General features: G+C 42.2%; 1 protein-coding gene and 1 non-coding gene across 2 annotated transcripts in view; both read left to right on the top strand.

The window, feature by feature from the left end:
- The window catches only part of TDP1 (tyrosyl-DNA phosphodiesterase 1), an 86,222-nt gene extending 74,877 nt beyond the window's left edge, over positions 1 to 11,345 (top strand). Inside the window, exons 15-16 of the mRNA XM_044918093.1 lie at positions 2,051 to 2,159; positions 11,130 to 11,345. Of these exons, the coding sequence (XP_044774028.1) occupies positions 2,051 to 2,159; positions 11,130 to 11,203 (183 nt within the window). The 3' untranslated portion in view covers positions 11,204 to 11,345. The remainder of the gene's footprint in view (positions 1 to 2,050; positions 2,160 to 11,129) is intronic.
- On the top strand, positions 5,314 to 5,417 carry LOC123325956. Its single transcript, XR_006540789.1, has one exon. It is a non-coding gene; the product is annotated as a small nucleolar RNA U13 (small nucleolar RNA).
- Positions 11,346 to 12,447: the final 1,102 nt, after the last annotated feature.

The following is a 12,447-nucleotide window of genomic DNA, read 5'->3' as shown; positions in this document are numbered from 1 at the left end:
TCTTCCCTGACGCCTCTGACGTGGCCGACCTGCTCATCCCGAGTCACTATGGCCTGGGATTGGGCCCAGTTAAATAGGTACAAGCCACAGATACCCATACTGCTTCCTGTTCAAACCTCCTCCATCTGGTTCTCTCCAGTGTTCTCAGCCCTCCTCCTGTGTGTAGGTCATTCACTTCCCATCTGCCTGATGTTACCTGCTCTATGCTTTAACAACTCTGCCTTGGCTTATGCTGGTCTCCCTTGATGTTCTTTCCTGCCATCTCTATTTATCAGAATTATCCCAGTTTCTCAAGGCCTAGCTGTAATGTTTCCTACAAAGCTTTTCCTTATCCCAAAATTGGTAAAAGCTATTTCTTTTCTGTATAGCATTCAGCCGGTTATTACTTACTACCTTTCACTGTTTCTCATCCCCATCTTCATCAGTGCTGGCCCTTTCTTCATCGCCCATACCTTTCTATAAGTCTTCATGTGCACAGAGAATTTGCACATTGATTATCTAATGGAAAAGCCTGTAGAGTAAGCAGGCAAGATGCCTTTATCCTATTTTTGCAGCTCAGCATTGCTTGAACACCAGCTGAGCACCAAGGCTAGGTGTTGACATGAAAGACATTTTAAGGTGGTGACATCCAGATGCTTTATTCTGATTTTACAAATGAGGAAATTGAGGCCTAGTAAATAAGTGGCCAGGTGTCCCACTAACCATTGTTTTTAGCTACTGGAACATGCATGCTCTTTGCTACCTCTGCACCTTCTGCCTGGAATATTCTTTCCACTTTCGCCTCTCCTAACCCTATTCCTCTTTAAAATGTCACTTATTTTAGGGAGGCTCCTATTGACCATCCCCCCCCCATTCCACCACCACCCCCCCCCATCTAAAATAGGTCTGCTATTCTCTCTCCCAGTACTTCTGTTTTTCTTCATAGTGGTCGTCACAATTATGTAATTATTTCACTTTTATAAATGCATTATCTCCCCACTAGACTGTGTACCCCATGAGGACAGGGACGATGACATCTTTAACTCTTCAGCAGTCAGTGCCTGACACCAAAGAGGCACTCAAGAAATAATGTGTTGAAGGAACAAATGCAAGTGTCAGCCATTCTCACAGCTCAGCGAATGCCAGAGCAGTGTTAGAACCAGATGGCCTGGAGCCCAGATCAGCGTAACTCCGGCTCTTACCATGTCCTACAGTGTGCCCACAAGCAACCTTCCTACTCAGTTATGTGATCATCAAGACTAAGAACTATAGTTCTAGTTCTTTGTATGGGTTCCAAGGACATTATCACTGTTTGATATGTGGGTATTTAGGATATGGAGGATGGGTATGTGTTTAGATAGGTGGACAGAAGGGATAAGAGACAGACTGACTTGCAAACAAGGTGCTGGGGTGATCCACCAAGGGAGATCAGAGGAGGGGGATCAATGTGTGGAGGCATGGGGAGAATGAGGCTTGCGTATTAAGCACCTGCACTGATGTAAAGGTCCTAGAAGGCGGTAGTGGTTCTCTACATCAGCTGAGATACACAACTTTAACTTGTACCCTGGTTAAGATCTAAAAATAATACCCTATTCTGGAGTTCTTGGAATAAACCTTCCACTTTGGTGAGTCTGGAAGAGTTTTTGTTTTTATATTCCTATCACATTATATTGGAACACTTTCATTATACATGAAGGCAGCTTTTATTCTTACACCAGAGTGAGCAGCCTGTTACTATAGCAATATTGAAATTATTTATATACAGTGTCTTCTACACACTCCTTGCAAACTGTACATAGCGGTTAGGAGAAATGGGCTGTGATATCCAAAATTGTTTTCTCTCTTATTTCCTTTATTAAACGTCTGTGAACTTTGTTATAATTTTTAAAATTTGAACCTCTTATTTTTAGGAAAGATTAGGGGAGTTGTAAATATATCTGATCTATCAAACATTGAAAATAGCTCTGAAATAACTTCGGTTTTGCTCTGAGTACCATACAGATATAATTGCTTCTTGAGATCTTTTTCAGAAAATGGGGTGCAATCATAGATGCCCTCTTTGTGTTTGCAGGGCCTGGACAGCTTCAAAGTAAAACAGAAATTCTTCTCAGGGAGCAAGGAGCCAGCGGCCGCCTTTCCTGTACCATTCGACCTGCCTCCAGAACTGTATGGAAGTAAAGGTAGGGCACACATGGAGGGAGATCATGGGTGTTATGTATGAAACAGAAACAGTGCCCAGAAGAAGGCGTCAGTCTCTCAGTGGGAGATTGGCTCAGGGAATACTTTGGAAATGCAGGTTTGCAGAGGCCCCTTCGCTGCCCTGTCTGGGGCCACTACAGCTATCGTTCTCAAACTGGTTGGTTCAGGAAACCCTCTGTACTCTTATCATTAAGGACCACAAGGAGCTTTTACTTACATGGGTTTTTATATCTGTTGAGAGTACTATATTAGAACTCAAAACCAAGAATTTTTTATATTAGTTTTTAAAAATAATAAACCTATTATATATATATAATTTTTTTTTTTTTTTAACTATTTCCAGAAAAAGGTGAGGAAGGTGGCGTTATTTACAATTTTTGCAGGCAGGCCTCTTTACTATCTGGGTTAATGAAAGACTGCTGGGGGCGCCTGGGTGGCTCAGTCGTTAAGCGTCTGCCTTCGGCTCAGGTCATGATCCCAGAGTCCTGGGATCGAGCCCCGCATCGGGCTCCCTGCTCCGCGGGAAGTCTGCTTCTCCTCTCCCACTCCCCCTGCTTGTGTTCCTGCTCTCGCTATGTCTCTCTCTGTCAAAAAAAATAAATAAAATCTTTAAAAAAAAAAAAAAAGACTGCTGAATTATCATAGCTGCTCTGTTGTAATATCCTGTCACAAAGCCTCTGTACACTCGCAAGAAGTGAAGATGACAAATAATGGCTTAATATCTTGATGAAAATAATTTTGACTTCACAGATACCTCCCATCCTCTTAAAGGGGAGATCACCAGGCTGCCCTAGACTATGACTTTCTTAAAGGCAGTGACCAAGTATTTTTCATAATAGAAAGTCGTTGGAACATTGGTTCAGGTTCATGTTTTTGGAAGAAAGCTGGCCAGCATGAGTGGGACCAGCTCCATCCCAGGTCTGACCCAGCCCCACAGGCTGCACTTGTCTTAGCCCTAGAATATCTGTCTTTAAAGCAAGTTCACACTTACCAGACTCACACAGGAGCAGATGTATAATCAGGACATGCTTATTAATTTAAAATGGCAAAAGGTCCTATTACAACCAGCATTATTTTCCCCTGGAAGGTAGATGCCTACACAGATAGCCAGATTATAGTCAATGATTTTTGAGTAAATTCTGAATCTGAACAGGGAAAATTTGGTTTTTGTTTGGGAAGTTTTAATGACATCACTCCATTAATATTCTAAAATCTCTGATTCCCTAACAGAGTCAGCCCTGCCCACTGGGTCCCTTTCTTCCCTGGACAGTGTTAGATGGGTTCTAGGTACTTCCTCACCCTCACTTGTCCTTTCTGGTTTTGGTGGTAAACCAGATCTTCCCCTTCCAGTGGACCTGTTTCTTTGATGGTGTTAACTTTGTCAGATGTGTCCATATAGTCTCATGCTGTCTAGGGTGCAGCTGCCTCTGGTAGGTGACTTTCTAGAGCTATAATCAGTCATATTGATAGCAAGTTTCAGAAGGTGTTCTTTTTTTCCTTCTTTCCAATTTATGTATATTGAGTCCTCTAAATTTGTTGTATATTTATGCATCTTCATTTTTCACTAGCAAGATTATATCAGTTTTATCAGAATTTCAGGGAATCTCTCTCCTCCCAACCCCCCCCCCCCCCCCCCCCCCCCCACACACACACAAGTGAAAAATAGTGCTTTAGAACTAGGCTGTGTTTGTGCCAACCTTGCAACCTAAGTGACCTTGGGCAGTTATTTGCTTTCTCTAGGCCTTAGTGTCTCTATTTGTAAAGTGGGAAAATAAGAGTGCCTACTTCATAGAGTTTGTTGAAAAAAGTAACCAAGATGTTATCTGTAAAGTACCTAACACAGTCTCTAGTGCAGAGTTAGCAGTCACTAAACATTAGCTGTTGTTTCTGTTACTTAGAATATCCAGTTCAGTTCCTGGCGTGTAATAATGGACCAGTGTTCATTTTCTCCCCTTCCCCTTGCTGAGCGGAGGATGAAAAGAGCCTAAGGCCCATGTAGGACAGTCCCTAAACCCACCCAGCGTCACAGGACCTGACGGTGAAAACCTCTCCTTCCACCTTCCAGCTTTATGCTGTACCTTTGTTTTTTCTCCTACTGTCTGTTCGTATTCCTTTCTTTTTCTTTTTTTCTTTCCTCCTTAAACCTGAGTTCTGAATAAGCTTAGTAGAAGTGGGGACGGAGGACCATGGACTGACTGAGTTTGACTTCCTGTGGTCTGGCCTTGGGCTCTGTACTTTCCACCCCCAGCCCAGAACCTTGGCTGGAATTCCACCTCCTCCACTTATCCTAATCTCCAAAGGACTTTGAAAGCAAGAATGAAAGAGAGAGAGGAGCCTTAAAAATATCCTGAGGTCCCTTCAGTTTTGATAGAAAAAGCATTCTCAAGAATTTAAAAGTTTCCAACTGGGTAGTATCTTAGACTCTGTAACAATGAATCTTTGGCCAGTAAGCAGAATGTTTTCCATTGTTTAGCGAAGTTTTCTGAGTTTATACATTTCCTTTGAAAGATAGATACAAGAGAGACTGGAGCATTTTATTTTTTATTAGAAGAGTTTTACCTTCCACACTGCTTCAGTAACATGCAGAATAATGCCAGTCACTCAGATATCACCAGTTCATATGTAGCCGGCATTCAAGGGAATCCTACGGACTAGAAGAAAGAAGTCTAAGATTTGGAAAAGTGAGTGATTAAGAACATTTCAAAAGCACTTTGTTTGAAAATGGTTTTCATATCACTGTAACATGTATAAGATCTTGTTCGTTATTTTTTAAAATCTGAGGACTATACAGAAAGCTTAGCAAAGAAATACATTGCTATGAACAAATTAGTTTATTGAAAGATACCAGCAGACATCCCTGAAACCAAGAAATTGATCAAATAATAAAGCAAAACAGACAGAGCTGCAGGTACACCTTGCTTTACACAGTACTTGCTGCTTATCTGTTCTCTCCACAGATGTATTACTAAGAACCTGCTGCATGCAGACACTGTCTAGGTACTTGGAATATGTCTGTGAACAAGACAGACACAAATCCCTGGCCTTACGGAGCTGAAATTACTCTTCACCTGAAAAGTTATACCTAACCAAACTCATTTGACTAATAGGAGTTGTAGTTTTAAAGGAAATCTTTAGGTCCTTTTGTAGTTCATAAGTGTGATGATTGGGTGTTCACGCCAGTGTGTGACACGCGCCTCCCTCAAACCTTGTTACGACCTCGGCACATTACCCGTCTGACGTTGAGGAAAAAAAATCTTTTATAAAGCAAAATCACCAACATTTTAAATCTTATTTCCATATGTCCCACTTGCTGTGTGACCCTGAGCCGGAAAAGAATAAAATAGACCAGTATGTGATCTCTCCTGAGCTATTATATGCCAGAGGCATCTGCTTCGTACTCCCTTTTTAGCTTACATTCTTTGTATTCTCTGATACACTATAAAGCGGGTAAACAAGGTAAGGTTAAGTAAAGCCTATCTTATTTGGACTTAAAGAATAAATTACATGTCAAATTTAAGAGTAATTGAACATACAGAGCTTCAGAGACTTCAGTTATGTTAAATGATCTGGGTTGTTTTTTGGTGTTTTTTGTCTCCTTTTTTTTAAATACACATGGTAATATGTATACAGTTGGCCCTTGCACAATGCCGGGAGTAGAGACACTGACCCCCCAGTGCAGTTGAAAATCTGCATATAACCTTTGACTCCCCAAAAACTTAACTACTAATAGCCTACTGTTGACCAGAAGCCTTACTGATAACATAAACAGTCAACACATATTTTGTATGTTATATGTATTTTACACTGTATTCCCACAATAAAGTAAGCTAGAGAAAAGAAAATGAAAATTATAAGGAAGAGAAAATACACTTAAGTAATGTATGTATATTTATTGGGAAAAAAGCCCACGTGTGAGTGGACCTGTGCAGTTAAACTCACGTTGTTCAAGAGTCAACTGTAGTATTTTTTTTATTTTTTGTCATAATTTCAGATTTAGAAAAAAGTTCTAAGTACAAAGAATTCCCATATTCTCTTCACCCAGGTTCTCCAAATGTGAATATTTTATATTTACATAATCCTTCTTTCTCATGTTAACTTTTTTCTGATCCATTTGAAAGTTGTAAACATGATGTTTGCAATTTTTAAATACTTCAATATATATTTCTTAAAAACATTATCTTACATAGCCACAGTACAGTTACCAAAATCAGGAATTAACACTGATTGAATACTATCATCTATAGAATTTATTCAGATTTCATCTGTTGCCCCAGTAATGTCCTTTATAGCAAAAGGGAAGTTTCAGGTTACATGTCACATTTGTTCATCACTCTCTTTAGTCTCCATTAATTTGGAATAGTGCCACAAGATTTTTGTGCATTTCATGATACTGACACTTTGCTGAGCACAGGCCAGTTATTTTATAGAAGGTGAGGGACATTGTATGTTTGGTTTGTCCATTGTTTTTTTGTAAGTAGGTCCAGAGTGTGCACTTTTGCCAAGAACACCACAGAAGAGATGTTGTTTTTCTTAGTGCATCATATCATAGAAGGAGTCACATGATAACAATCTGCCTGATTACTGATGAAGTCAGTATTGATCAATTGGTTCAGGTGGTATCTGCCAAGTTGTATCTTTTGCAGGTTTAGTATATTTTAGAATTTAAGTTTTAAATGTCTAGAACTAAGCTAATTAGCTGTATATGTAATTGCTCAGTAGGAGAGGTCATTAAAACCTACTTGGCACATGAGATACACCTGATCTAGATTTAGCATATATGTAGTGTATATAATCCTCTAAAGTGCTTTAAACCATTGGTTCCCAGATAATGTAACCATTCCCCCTACTGCTTGATTCATTTGAAATAATTCCTTGAATTTAGATAGTACAGGAATAAACAACTTCAGTCTAGACCTCTCATAATTATTGCTAAATAGTAGAGACTGATTCATAAAGTATTTATGTAAGGGAAACGAAGCTGATTTAACTTTCTAATCCAAAGAAAATGCAAAATAAGTAAGTCACTTAAAATCGTTGTTGATATGCTTAATTTTCAAGGACCTGTTTTTGAAAGATCTTTAGAAATGAGGATTTTTTTTTTTAATGAGAGAACCAGGAAAGGTTTTTAGACATGATTTTGATCATCTCCTTTAATAAAATCTTTCTGTTTCATAGTACAAACAGAAGCCTGACACAAACTTCCAGCTTAGCTTTTAAAATTACTTTGTAAACAGAAACGTTAAGGAAATCTGAAATTATCAAAGTAAAAAGTAATTTTATCAGATGGTATTGGAATCAGTATTTGGTTTTTAGCAATTTGAATTATACTTCCTCCCACTGGATAGATTGTTCTCTTGTGCTTTTTTTAGTCACGGATTAATATGGGAGATCGTCACAGAAAAGAGAGTTAATGGGTTTCAGATAACACTGTAATCACAATTACCAAAGATTGCATCTCTACTAGGTCAGTAACCCAGTGTAAAATATTTCGGAGCTTTCCTTTGTATTGCAAGCTGGCAAGTCTTTATCCCTTCGTTGATTTCAGAGTAGGCTAAGGTAAAGTGGCATCAGAAATCTTCTCATTAGTTCTTCTCTTTGGGATCACACACAGGCCATATACAAACAGTCTGTGCCTGATACAAGGAAAGAATTAAAGGTGATTGCTCAGGTGACAGACAGTGGTTTCTATAGGTAGGATTCAAGTTCCCCTGAAGACAGTGGGAAATGTGTGTATGGGTGTTTGGACATGGGGGTCGAGGCCTGTTTAACACAAGGGCCATTTCTTAGAGGATTAGAGCAAAGAGCTTATTTCCTGGATAAGTAGAATGGGGTATTGTACTTGGGTTTGTCTGGCTGTTAAAAAACCTGGTGGACCTACACAGCATATGGAATAATGACAATCCTCACCCACTGTGAGTTGAGAGTAGTGGTCATTATAATATTATAGCAGCTAGCACTCATCAAGTACTTATTATGTGCCAGGAACTGCTATGAGCACTTGACCTGAGTTTATTGAATCCTCACTACCCCCATGATACCACTACTAATATAACCCCTACTTTATAGACAAGGAACCTAAGCACTTGGGTCAACTTGGTCAGGGCCCCATGTCTGCCATGTCCATGACCCCTTTACCGTCGCACTGTGCCACCTCCCCACAGAGAGCTGAGTTCTGGAGTTAGAGATGTCAGGTGCACGCAGTCCTCAACTGACCGACCACAGGGACAGATGGAATAGAGAGAAAACCCCTTGGTTGTCCCCTCATCCCCAGCCTTCCTGCCATGGCCCTAATGTTGACCTCACTGTGTCTCACCTAGACTGCACTGCCTATTCATCTCCCTGGTGTTGGTCCCCTCCCAGTGGACATCATCTTCTCCCCTGCTGCCACGCACCTCTCATCTTGTCACACTCCTGTTTTAAATCCTTCCATTATATCACAGGAAAAAGCTCATCCCATTTAGCCTCTGATCTCAAACTCTGATTGTGTTAAGATCACCTTTAGAACTTGGTAAGAATGGGTAATGCCAGGCCCCAGCCCAGATGGATGGAAACAAACTCCCTTGAGGTGAGCTCTGGGGAAATGCTCCGGCAATTCTCACATCAGCCAGGTTCGGGAACCACTGCGCTGACGGCGGTCAAGTTCAGAATTCTGGCACCACGGCCTGCTTGCTTGTCTGTCTGTCCCCCTGGACTATAAACTGAGAGGACCCCCGCTTTGTCTAGCAGAGTACCTGGCACCTAACCAGCACTCGACAGATATTTCAGATATATGCAGGACTATTTCATGAGGCAAGTTTTTCTTTAATGGGACAATTTAGGAGGATTGCTTGAAATAGGCTTTCATCTAAGCCAGTAAGTGTGAATGCTGACTTCGGTAATGGTCAAAAGACAACAGAGTCACAACCACCTCTTACCTTCCTGTTAGCCTTTTTGCGTCTCTCTCCCCAGGTAGTGGTGAACCTTTCAGCCGGCATGGCAAATGGTCAGCCCGCAGGCAGAGACATTTGCTCATTTATGGAGCAGTGTGTCCAGGGATTTGCCAGCGGATAATCACCTTACTTGGTCATTGTTGGCTAATTGTGAGGGAGAGGAATAAATGCAGTGGTGGTCTTGAAGATGCTGCCTCAGTGAAGAGTCTAATAGCTACTGCCATAGCAAAGATCGGGGTGTCCTCTGCCTTGGGGATGAAGTAGAGCTGATGTTACCCAATGGAGCAGTCTGCAAGAAAAGATGGGAGAAGTCCAGCCACAGAAGACCATGTCCCCCGTGGAAGAGAGCCAGTGGTTTGCTCAGGCCAGTGGGGAGCTGTGGGGGGTCTCCAGCACTGCCAAACCTTCAGCCTTTGATGAAGTGTGTCACACAGGCCCTGGATTATGGCTCTCTCTCAGGCTTAACAAGCTTGCTTCAGGCTCTCACACCATCTCAACGCCGAAGACAAGAGAACAGGGTTCTGATGACTTGTTGCCATCTTCGGCCTTCTTTCCCCACACATCTGCTGGGTCCTGCTGTTTGCATGCTGGTGCAGGCATTATTCAGCACCATGAGGTGTGAGGAGAGCCTCCCTTTGTTTGCCAGGCTGTCCTCCGAGCTGCGCTCTGCCTCTATTCAGGAAGAGGAGAAAGCTTCCCCGAGAGCGCATTGGCGGTGCTGGGCGGCTGTTTCTGCCGATGGTGCCGCGTGGCCGCCTTACTGTAAGCATTCACCCCTTCAGAGTTGTAGCTCTCCTCCTCTTTGGGCCAGTTATGTGGAGATTGATTCTTAACCCTAGCAACCTATTTACACCCTACCCCTACTATTATGGTTCTTTAGAATTGGTTTGATTCTAGCAGTAGTGATGCATGGTAAAAGTGATTTGTTCTGATTTTTGTCAATTTCTGAAACCCCAGTTAAAAGGGGGGAAAGTTCATAGTTATTGAGCACCTGCAACATGCCAGGAACTTCCACAGGTGTTTTCTCAGTTATGTTTCACAGTCCTCCTGAGAGGTTGCTTATGTAGCTAATTCCCATTTCACAGCTGAGGAACCCGAGGCCAAGATCTCAGTGTTTTCCCGAGTTTGCAGAGAAGGATGAGGGCAGGACCTGAACCTAGGTCTTTAGTGTTCTCTCCCTTGTGTCCTACCAAGGCATGTTGCTTGCTTCACCATCGGTCTACAGTCATTATACAGAGACCTTCATGCCTCATCAATTATTAGCCTTAAGGAACAGAACAGAACCATTTCGTGGAGGTGGCCCCAGGCCTCTCGATTATATGTGACCATGACCCGCTGAGAGCAGTGTGCCATCTGTTACTGTTGGTTTCTCCAGCATTGTAAAAGATAATAGCTGCCCTTTGTGAGGTTCTCTCTCTGCGGGATGCTCTCGGACACTACATGCGTTTATCTCACTTCCCCTCCTGACCGCACCACAGTCAGGTACACAGAAGGACACTGAGGCTGACAGAGGCGAAGTGACTGGTCAATATAAGCAGCAAGCCAGGATGTACACCCTGGTTTCTGCTGGCCTGCTTCCATGTTCACTTGCCTGTTTCTTAGCATGAACTTTTGCCAGTAGCCACTGTCTGAAATGGGCTGTTGTCTGGGGTTGGTTCAGAAAGGGTTCTTAAGGGGGTGGCTGAGTGGTGCAGTTGGTTAAGCGTCTGACTCTTGGTTTTGGCTCGGGTTGTGATCTCAGGGTCGGGAGATTGAGCCCCGCATTGGGCTCTGGGCTCAGCACGGAGTCAGCTTGAAATTCATTCTCCCTCTGCCCTCCACCCCCATGTGTGCTCACGGGCACTCACTCTCATAAATCTTTAAAAAGAGGAGAGGGGTTCTTAACAATGTGTAAACGTGGTGGTTTTATCCTATCGGGTAAACACATGGGTGGTTTTATCCTATCAGGTAAGTGAATTTTTTGTAATCCTGTTCAAATAAGTATTATACATATATAATGTGGTTTGTTTGTTTTTTCCCCAGATCGGCCATGGATTTGGAACATTCCTTATACCAAAGCACCAGATACACATGGGAATATGTGGGTTCCCTCCTGAGAATCTTAAAGCACTCTGAAATTTAGGTTTAAGACCTCAAGCCCCAAATAATAGATGTTCTAATTTGTACCGGATGTTCACCCTTAAAGTTTTATCTACACCCCTAACAAAACTCTGCATAGCTCACTCTTGTGAACATGTATGCTGGTTATACTTTCAATGGTCATTAACAGTGTCACTAAAAAATCTATTTTCTTAATTCACTTTTTTAAGCTTTGGAATGAAAGCTATCAAACTCGACAATGTTGAGTATAGACAAAGTCATCCTCAAAGTGATATATGGAATTTCATGATGGTGTTCGCGCTTCCGAAGTGAAGATTGACTATGTGTGTTGTATTCCTTCCATCCTGAAAGGTGCTCTTCATTCAATAAAACTTGTCAGGGGAAGAATGTGATCATTTGATTATCACCCAGCCCTCCACTTTCTGAGTGTTGTCTTGGGGTTGCTGGCCCTGAGTCTGCAGATGTTCCTGGCCTCTGTCACAGAGGTCGGTGTGACTACCCTTCAGATGCACCGAGTCCTACTGCCTCTCATCGTCCTACAGCTTCACGAGGCTTTTCATCCTGGCGCCATGCTGGCTGCCTCTGCTTACAGATGTGTCCTGCCATTTCCTCACCCATTCCCTGGAACAGATGGGTGTCTTTCATCCCCCTGCCCCCAAGTTTCCAGAAAAGACTGCTCACAGAACCATATAAAATCACAAGTATCTTACTTGCAAGGAACCCTAAAAGGTAACCTTATTTGGTGCCTTCAGTTCACAAGCAAGGGAACGGAGACCCAGAAAGGTTTAGGATGTCCCCCACATCACAGCTGGTTTGGGTCAAAGTTGTGAATGTCTTCGCTTTATGTACATATGTCCTTCATACTTAGGAATCACGTTCTCCTATGAGGATTTAGACCTCCTTTTCTACATGAGGCTGATTTCCAGTTTGTCTCCAGCCTCTTTATCTTACAACTTTGAAGAGTGTTGAATACTAATTTTGAAAGATTTCTGAAGATAGCTTTTTGGACTATTCTTCAGGCCTACAATTTTCACCTTAGGACCTGGCAGGGCAGAGCGGGGGTGCTGTTGTAAAAAAAAAGTCTGGGAAGACAGCTGCAGACCCTCCACCCTTCTGTCACAAACTCCGCTTTACCTATTCTATATTTTGGGATTCTATAAAGGGTATTGTCTGGGATTATGTGTGTGTGTATGCATGCTCACGCTGCTTTAAAAGTTGAAAAGCCACTGAATTATTCATC

Source organism: Neomonachus schauinslandi, chromosome 9 (assembly GCF_002201575.2).
Source record: "Neomonachus schauinslandi chromosome 9, ASM220157v2, whole genome shotgun sequence".
Lineage (NCBI taxonomy): Eukaryota > Metazoa > Chordata > Mammalia > Carnivora > Phocidae > Neomonachus > Neomonachus schauinslandi.
The sequence above is the reverse complement of the archived record's forward strand: the minus strand, read 5'-3'. Positions and strand labels throughout refer to the sequence as shown.